The sequence below is a fragment of the Piliocolobus tephrosceles genome, chromosome 21, assembly GCF_002776525.5.
Source record: "Piliocolobus tephrosceles isolate RC106 chromosome 21, ASM277652v3, whole genome shotgun sequence".
NCBI lineage: Eukaryota > Metazoa > Chordata > Mammalia > Primates > Cercopithecidae > Piliocolobus > Piliocolobus tephrosceles.
This window is the reverse complement of record NC_045454.1, coordinates 9,792,011-9,801,603: the sequence shown is the minus strand read 5'-3', so window position 1 is coordinate 9,801,603 and position 9,593 is coordinate 9,792,011. Positions and strand designations below refer to the sequence as shown.

The 9,593-nt window shown below is 51.7% G+C and overlaps 1 protein-coding gene across 2 annotated transcripts; it reads left to right on the top strand.

Annotated features, from left to right (window-relative positions):
* The first annotated feature begins 2,582 nt into the window (after positions 1-2,582).
* On the top strand, positions 2,583-7,803 carry EMP3 (epithelial membrane protein 3). 2 transcript variants are annotated; one of them, XM_023182497.2, is made up of 5 exons: positions 2,583-2,942; positions 4,056-4,148; positions 4,740-4,842; positions 6,602-6,742; positions 7,549-7,803. In XM_023182497.2, exons 2-5 carry the CDS (start codon positions 4,071-4,073, stop codon positions 7,716-7,718), a joined length of 492 nt encoding a protein of 163 aa, XP_023038265.1. In that variant the 5' UTR covers positions 2,583-2,942; positions 4,056-4,070; the 3' UTR covers positions 7,719-7,803. The 2 variants fall into 2 exon arrangements, with proteins under 2 accessions (XP_023038265.1, XP_023038264.1); XM_023182496.2 differs by having other exon boundaries at positions 2,584-2,827.
* Positions 7,804-9,593: the final 1,790 nt, after the last annotated feature.

Here is a 9,593-nt window from a genome sequence, read left to right as displayed (position 1 = left end):
AGCCCCAACGCCTGATATGACTAGCACTACCCTAAGAACTGCCCTATAATGTATTTACTATTATCTATTTTTCAGATGAAGAAACTAAGGCATAGAGAAGTTATTAGTAACTTGCCAAAAATTACACAGCCAAGTAGTAAAACAGCTTGGATTTTTAGTCCAACCAGTGTGGCCCTACAGTCTGTACTATACTGGTATCCCAGCTTCCAGGTCTCGGGGTACCCAGCCAGGCACTGAACTGTCCATCCCTCAAATCACCAACAGCTATCCCAAACCCAGCTCTGGCCCATCAGATACCCAGACATCCCATCATCCAGTTCCTTTCCCTGAATCCAGGATTTGAATTCCCCTGCTCTCAATTTATCAGAGTCTTGGACACCTGGTCCCCTCCCAAGAGACTCGTGTACATAGTAATCATCACCCCCGGTCCTAATTTAATATCCCTAAAATGAATAATAATAATTAACATTAAACCTTTGGGGCTGGGCACGATGGCTCACATTTGTAATCCCATCACGTTGGGAGGCCAAGGCGGGCAGATCATGAGGTCAGGAGTTTAAGGCCAGCCTGGCCAACATGGAGAAACCCCGTCTCTACTAAAAATACAAAAATTGGCCAGGCATGGTGGCGGGCACCTGCAATCCCAGCTACTCAGGAGGCTGAGGCAGGAGAATTGCTTGAACCCGGGAGGTGGAGGTTCCAGTGCGCTGAGATCATGCCACTGTACTCCAGCCTAAATGACAGAGCGAGACTTCATTTCAAAAAAAAAAAAAAAAAAAAAATCTTTGGTACTACACTCTGTTAAAACCTAATGGCTTCCCACTGCACTTAGAATGAAATCCAAGCCCCTCCCCTAATCTTCAAGGGCACCCTTTGATTTCCCTTCTTACCACTCCCTCTGTCTCCCTATGTGCCAGCCACACTGGCCCTTCTGTCTGCTCCCTAAACAACCTGAGCTTGTTCTCAAAAGCTTTAAGAGCTTTTGCACTTCCTCTTCCCGCCACTCCCCGACCCCAGCGTTCAAATGACTCCTATCTTCAGCTCAAATTTTACCTCCTCCAAGATGCCTTCCCTGATTCTCCTGTTTCAGGTAGTCTCTCCTCTACTCCATCATTATCTCTATCACTCTGTTTGACTTATTATTTTATTTCTTTTTCTTTCTTTTTTTGAGATGGAGTCTTGCTCTGTCACCCAGGCTGGAGTGCAGTAGCATGATTTCAGCTCACTGCAACCTCCGCCTCCCAGGTTCAAGCAATTCTCCTGTCTCAGCCTCCCGAGTAGCTGGGATTACAGGCGCCCACTACCACGCCCAGCTAGTTTTTGTATTTTTAGTAGAGACAGGGTTTCACCATGTTGGCCAGGCTGGTCTTGAACTCCCGACCTCAGGTGATCCTCCAGCCTTGGCCTCCCAAAGTGCTGAGATTAAAGGCATGAGCCACCGCGTCCAGCCTATTGTATTTGTTTTTCAAGGCAGTTATCCCTATCTGAGATTTATCTTCATCATTGATGTTTTCTCTTGTCTGTCTTCCTCTACTAGAAGACAAGCTCCATGATACCAGCAGGGGTCGTGTCTGTTTTCATTATTAACTCCTAGATCAGAGTACATGTTCAATAAATGTTTGATGAAGGAAGGAACAGCTTAGGTGTGTGAGTGTACCAGTATTACCTTATTCATTCAGCATAACTATCAGAATTATTATTATCAGTATTAGTATCTTGTCAGTATTATTATACTTTTGACATAGACTAAGATACTGGAGCCCAGGTGGGTGAAATAATTGGCTCAAAGTCACTGAGCCAGGAAATGATGGCGCTGGGATTCTTAACTTCTGTCTCCTCCTCACCTTCCAGAGTTTCACACATTTCTTTTTTTTTTTTTTTTTTTTTTTTTTTTTTGGCCACAGACTCTCACTTTGTCACCCAGGCTGGAGGGCAGTGGTGCAAACTCAGCTCACTGCAACCTCCACCTCAAGCGATTCTTGTGGCTCAGCCTCCCGAGTAGCTGGGATTACAGTCGGCCGCCACCACACCCGGCTCATTTTTGTATTTTTGATACAGACGGGTTTCCACCATGTTGGCCAGGCTGGTCTCGAGTTCCTGACCTCAGATGATCTGCCCGTCTCGGCCTCCCAAAGTGCTGCGATTACAGGCGTGAGCCACAATGCCCTGCCGAGTTTCACAAACTTCATCTCCCATCCTCTGACCCCCACCACGGGGCCAACTTCACCAGCCCAATCTCAATGCATGCCACAGAAATCTGGCCTTCTTTCCCAGACTCCTATCCAGCCCCAAGCTCCATCAGGGAACGCAGACATCCGGTCCCAAGACAAGACCTCAAAACCAGAGGGTCCTGAGAATCGGGCCCTCCCACCCCTGACGCTTGCCCCTCCCCAGAGCCCCATTCCAAGAGTTTCTCCTCTCAACCCTGGGAGGGAGCCCCAGATGCTGTCTGTCTGAGGGGATTGGGTGGGGGCCCAAAGAAAGAGGAACCGGAGTGCCTGGGCCCTCCCACTGGCGGCGGACCTCAGCTGGGCGCGGTGAGGGTGGGTTTATAAAAGGGTCAGTATATATTGCGAGGAGGAGAGAAAGAGAAACGGGAGCAAGAGAGAAGGAGGCCCAGACAGTGAGGGCAGGAGGAAGAGAGGAGAGGGAGAAGGAGAGCGAGCGAGAGAGAAAGGGTTCCGGATTGGAGGGGAGAGCAAGGGAGGAAGGCGGTGAGAGAGGCGGGGGCCTCGGGAGGGTGAAAGGAGGGAGGAGAAGGGCGGGGCACGGAGGCCCGAGCGAGGGACGAGACTGACTCCAGCTCTGACTTTTTTCGCGGCTCTCGGTAAGTTTCCAGTCCGTTATTCAGAGCTGGGACTTCTTAATTTCCTTGGGAATGTAGCAGTTTGGGAAGGACACCCCCAGGCTGGGAGAGACGCCCCTTACTCTTGGAAATCCTTGTAAGTTAATAAGTGATCTCTTAGCACTTGAGGTGGGGATATGGGAAGGGGTGGGGCCCAGCAAAGTTTTGGGGTCCCAGCAGAGCCCTCCACCGAAAACTTCCTGCAGTTTTTCCCTCAGCGGTGTCCACTGTCCTCTGAGGGCCCTGAGATCAGGGCATTGCATGAGAACACCCCAAATCTGGGAGACCTCTAGGTCCCCTGTTCCTGGACACCAAAGGGTCCTGGGAGGCTAACTCCTTCTCAGGCCTCTCTTCCCCGCAACGCCAATCCCATCCATTTCCTCCAGAAGATGTCCAGCAGTCACCAGTCTGCCAGCAGGGTGGGGTGAGGACCTCGTGGACATAGCCAGGGGCTGGGGTTTCCCTGGTGCTTAGAGATGGGGGGGGAGCGGGAATGAGTCACCAGATGACTCACCAGGTCCCCCTCCTCCCCTCACCCCAGGAGAGGAGTGGTGTGAGTCAAGGATGCCCGTCGCTGGGGACAGCTCCTCGATCCTGATACATCAGGGTTTGGGGCGGGGGTCTCAACTTGAATTTTCACCATCTGGCCTGTATGTAACCCAGAGACAGGGTTCTGGGGAGAAAGGAGCCACACTGCGAGTCCTCCTCATTCAAGGACCCCAAGAATCCATCTCTGGCCCTCTCCACCCCTGAAGCCAATGGGGAACTCAGGAATCCAGGCCCCAGCGGCCTCCTCCCTGAGAGACCCAGGAGTCTGCACCCAAGCCCTTCCTCCATCAGGAGACATCTCACCTGCCTTTGTGCCAATTTTTTTTTTTTTTTTTTGAGACAGAGTCTTGCTCTGTCACCCAGGCTGGCGTGCAATGGCGCGATCTCGGCTCACTGCAACCTTCGCCTCCCAGGTTCCAGTGATTCTCCTGCCTCAGCCTCCCGAGTAGCTGGGATTACAGGCGTGCACTACCACACCCAGCTAATTTTGTATTTTTAGTAGAGATGGGGTTTCACCGTGTTGGCCAGGCTGGTCTCGATCTCCTGACCTCAAGTGATCCGCCCGCCTCGGCCTCCCAAAGTGCTGGGATTATAGGCGTGAGCCACTGTGCCTAGGCTGTGCCAACCTGTTGAGACTCCGTCCCCTGCTCCCCCTCCCCAGGCTTCCACCGCAGCCATGTCACTCCTCTTGCTGGTGGTCTCAGCCCTTCACATCCTTATTCTCATCCTGCTTTTTGTGGCCACTTTGGACAAGGTAAGCCTACTTGGAGCTCAGGGCTCTTCTACTCCCCTTTGGCATCTTGCCACGCCCCCTCCTCTAAAGGCACTCTGGCCCCGCCCCCTTTACCTAGTATTTATTTTATATTTTATTTTATTTATTTTGAGACAGGGTCTCACTCTGTCCCCCAGGCTGGAGTGCAGTGGTGCGATCTCGGCTCACTGCAACCTTAGCCTCCCGGTTCAAGCGATTCTCCAGCCCCACGAGCACTGAGATTAGGGGCACCTGCCACCAAGCCCGGCTAATTTTTTTTATTTTGGTAGAGACGGGGTTTCACCATGTTGCCCAGGCTGGTCTCGAACCCCTGGCCTCAAGTGATCCGTCTGCCTCAGCCTCCCACAGTGCTGGGATTACAGGCGTGAACCACCAGGTTAACCCTTTCAGCTCTACCTCCGATGCCTCCTCCCTATCCTGACCCTACCCCCTCTCATATTAAATCCTAGCTCTCCCCAGTTCTGCCCCATCCCAGATACCCTGCCCTTTTCCCAGCCCTTCCCACAGCCTCCCTGACCCTGTCCCCTCCCCTTTCCTAACCCTGCCCCTTGTTTCCTTCTCTGTCCATCTCAGTCCTGGTGGACTCTCCCCGGGAAAGAGTCCCTGAATCTCTGGTACGACTGCACGTGGAACAATGACACCAAAACGTGGGCCTGCAGTAACGTCAGCGAGAATGGTGAGGGGTGAGGGCGACGGGACTGGTCTTCAAAGGGGAAGGGAAAACCCTTAGTGTCCTCAGGGAACCAAGAATTGGGAACCCTCCCCCCACAAAGTTGGAGTGGGCGGGGTCCAGGCCTGAGTGGCTGAGTGCCTAGGGCTAATGCATGTCCTGCCTATCTGGATGTACCTACATCTTGGTTTTTTTTCTTTCTTTTTTTTTTTTTTTTTGAGACTGAGTTTTCCTCTTGCTGCCCAGGCTGGAGTGCAGTGGCGCAATCTCGGCTCACTGCAACCTCTGCCTCCCAGGTCCGAGCAATTCTTCTGCCTCAGCCTCCCGAGTAGCTGGGACTGCAAGTGTGTGCCACCGCGCCTGACTAATTTTGTATTTTTAGTAGAGACAGGGTTTCACCATGTTGGCCAGGCTGGTCTTAAACTTCTGACTTCAGGTGATCCACCTGCCTCGGCCTTCCAAAGTGCTGAGATTACAGACGTGAGCCACCACGTCCAGCCAGTACCTCCTGTTCTGAAGAGGCCATATAGATAAAAGCCTCCTCCTCTGACTCAGAAAGGGTGAGACGGCATGCTATAGGTTTAAAGAATAGAGAGGGGAGGCCAAGGCGGGTGGATCATGAGACCAGGAGTTTGAGACCAGCCTGGCCAAGATGATGAATCCCTGTCTCTACTAAAAATACAAAAAAATTAGCCGGGCATGGTGTCATGTGCCTGTAGTCCCAGCTACTCGGGAGGCTGAGGCAGAAGAATCGCTTGAACCGGGAGGTGGAAGTTGCAGTGAGCTGAGATTGCACTACTGCACTCCAGCCTGGGCGACAGAGTAAGACTCCATCTTAAAAAAAGAAGAATAGAGAAAAATCTCCCAAGATTCTGAGAAGACAAGAGTATTTTTCCAAAGCCTTAAGGAGATGGGGCTGGTGCTCTGAATGGATACCTGGGACCATTTCATCCAAGTTCCAAGGGAATGGGGCTGAAACCACTTAAGGTGCTAAAGGGGTGGGGCCAGGTGCACTGGAGTTCTAAAGGAATAGAGCTGCATCTATCTAAAGTTTTGTGTAAAAGATTTAATGCAAAACTAAGATTAAAGGAAGTGGTCTGCTCTCACCACTTCTATTCAGCATTTTACTGGAGTAGCCAATGCAAGAAGGCAAGAAAAATAAATAAAAGGCATGGGAAATAAATCAGGAAAAAGTGTCTCTATTCCCAGTAAACATGTTGTAGAAAATCTGTTAAAATTCTGCAAAGTGGACAGGCACAGTGGCTCACACCTATAATCCCAGCACCTTGGGAGGCTGAGGAGGAAGGATCACTTGAGCTCAGGAGTTCAAGACCAGCCTGGACAACATAGGAAAACGCTGTCTCTACAAAAAATTTAAAAATTACCCAGGTGTGGTGGCTTGTGCCTGTGACCCCAGCTACTCAGGAGGCAGGGGTAAGAGAATTTCTTGAACCCTGGAGTACGAGGCTGCAGTAAGCCATGATTGCACCACTGAACTCCAGCTTGGGCAACAGAACAAGACCTGGTCTCAAAAAAAAAAAAACAAAAAAAAAAACATCTGCAAAGCAACTACTAGAACTGAGACAGGAATTTAGCAAGGTAACAGGGCTCAAGGTCAACATAAGCAATAATCTAAGTATCTAAGCTTGTATGGGTCTAAACAGGAGCAGGGATGGGGCACAGAAGGGTCACGTGGTGAGCAATCAGGTGGAGCTGGAACTCTGGACCCACCGTGATGTCCCCTTCTGTGTCCTCCTTACTGCAGGCTGGCTGAAGGCGGTGCAGGTCCTCATGGTGCTCTCCCTCATTCTCTGCTGTCTGTCCTTCATCCTGTTCATGTTCCAGCTCTACACAATGCGACGAGGAGGTCTCTTCTATGCCACCGGCCTCTGCCAGCTTTGCACCAGTGAGCACTGCCCCTCCCGACCCCAATCCCCCAAGAATTGAGAAGGGAAGTGGGGTGCGTCAAGATGCTGGGGGCCCTGAGAATGGGCCTCTCGCAGAAGAAAACAATTTTCAACACCCCAAAAGCCACGAGAGGTGCCTCTGTGGGCTACCTCTCTGCCCCCAGGGATTGCTGGGACTTGTAGTTTTCAGTGGCTAATGATAGTTGTGGCTTGTGCCTATGAGTCATCAGGGAACTTAGAGCTTCAGGGAACCGGGGCTGGGGAAGGAGGTATAGGTAAATAGTGTTGGTCCCAGAAATTGGGGGTGACGTTGGGGGATAAGCGAATTAGTACCTCAGTAGTGAGCTCTGAATCATAATAGTAATGGGATTTATGTCAGCCAACTGCTGTTTCTCGCGTGCCTATTGTGCATCAGACACTTCAAGGAGTTTTGCTTACTTTTTAATTTTTTGACTTAAGGTGCAAAGGGCTAACTTAATCATAGTCCTCAGTTTGGGGAACATTATTTTTCTAGGTTCTTGCAAAGCCTCTCTCTTGCTTTATTAATTTACTACTGCATGTTTGTCTTATAGACAACTCAAAAGTATTCCTTGGATGGATAGAGAGATAATTATCGGACCTAGAGAGATTAAATCGGTTACCTAAGGCCGCGCTGCAGTTGCACGGCGCTGGGGAGAGAACCACAACTCCCAGCAGGCAACGGCGCTGCCCACTCGCCCTCGGCGTTTCTTTGCCCCCCTGGGATATTGGGAAATGTAGTCTTCTTGAGGGGCACTGCGTGACGCGTGGTTTTCGTCTTCCGCAGGCGTGGCGGTGTTTACTGGGGCCTTGATCTATGCCATTCACGCCGAGGAGATCCTGGCGAAGCACCCGCGAGGCGGCAGCTTCGGATACTGCTTTGCCCTGGCCTGGGTGGCCTTCCCCCTCGCCCTGGTCAGCGGCATCATCTACATCCACCTGCGGAAGCGGGAGTGAGCGCCCCGCCTCGCCCGGCGGCCCCCGCCCGCTCCCGGCCCCCCTCGCCGCGCGTCCTCCAGAAAATAAAACTGTTTAACCGCGGGCTCTGCCTTGATCTCCTTCCTTCCTTCCTTCCGCCTCCAGGGACCCAGGCTGCGCACGCTTGACCTCTCCTGAACCTAACAGGGTTCCCACCACCAGCTGCTCAGCCCTCAGAATGCCCATCTCCCAGCCCCCAATCCCTTCCTCCCGAGGACACAGGAGCCAGGACCCCAGTCACCTTTTCCCTCCCACAGGCCCAACAGCCTGGGCCTTCCCCTCTCAAGGCCCAAGAGACCTCTGAGAGGCACCTGAATCTAGACCTTCAGACACTTCTGGGAAGAACCCGGATTCTGGGTCCCAGCAAACCCTCTTAGGATAGGAAGCCTGCAGTGACCAGTCAGTCCTGTCTCTTTGCCCAAGCTTCTGTTACTCTGTTGCTCTCTCTCAGAGTCCCAGGCATAGTGTGTGTTTCTAGATTGTTGGACTCTTTTCATTTTGTCCAGGCTGGAGTGCAGTGGCGCGATCTCGGCTCACTGCAACCTCCGCCTCCCGGGTTCAAGCGATTCTCCTGCCTCAGCCTCCCGAGTAGCTGGCACGAGCCACCACACCTGGCTAATTTTGGACTCTTTATTCTTTCTACTAACTTTCCATTTGGGAAGACAGCTTTCTTTTTCCTTCTAGAAACCAGTCCCTCTCTCTCTCTCTTTTTTTTCAGACAGAGTTCTCGCTCTGTCACCCAGGCTGGAGTGCAGTGGTGCGATCTTCACTCACTGCTACCTCCGCCTCCCCGGTTCAAGCAATTCTCCTGCCTCAGCCTCCTGAGCAGCTGGGATTACAGGCGCCTACCACCATGCCTGGCTAATTTTTGTATCTTTAGTAGAGACAGAGTTTCACCATGTTGGCCAGGCTGGTCTTGAACTCCTGACCTCAGGTGATCCACCCACCTCAGCCTCCCAAAGTGCTGGGATTACAGGCGTGAGCCACTGAGCCTGGCCCAGTCTCCCTCTCTAGGGACTGAACATTTGGGGTCCTAGAGAAGGAGACTTCCCCTCTCCCCAAAGGCTGCCTCTAGCCCATATGACACGTTAGCAAAAATTAGAAGGCACCCCTTCTTCTCGCTGACCCAGCCCCACACCAGGACACATGCAGGGGTATGAACTGGATCTTACAGCCACCCACCCATGGCTGTGTGCCTTTGTGCAGTTAACAATCTGCACAGGCCAGGTTTTGTGGCTCACGCCTGTAATCCCAGCACTTTGGGAGGCTGAGGTGGGTGGATCACCTGAGGTCAGGAGTTTGAGAGCAGCCTGGCCAACATGGTGAAACCCCGTCTCTACTGAAAATACAAAAAATTAGCCAGGCATGGTGGCAGGCGCCTGTAATCCCAGCTACTCGGGAGGCTGAGGCAGGAGAATCACTTGAACCCAGGAGACGGAGGTTGCAGTGAGCCAAGATCACGCCATTGCATTCCAGCCTGGGCAACAAGAGCGAAACTCTGTCTCAAAAATAAAAAAAAAAATCTGCAAATCTGCATAATCGCACATGGCTATCCTATCTCCTCTGTTCATCAGGCCCTGGGACTCCTCAGAAATCAGATCCTTCTAAGATCCTCTTCTATGACTGTCTTTGTTTCACCAACCATGAACCCAGCCTCTTTTTAGGACTACAGCTTTCTCTGTCTGGGACCCCAAGATCTAGCTAGAGTCCCTCCCTTCTTTTCAGGATTCAAATGCTTTCCTTCCCTCCAACTCCTGCAGCCATTCTACTCATCCAGATTTCTTAAAATAATTTTTTAACTGCTCCTACACAGCAAGGTTACCCTAAAGGCAGTGTGTTGAGAGTAGCCTCATC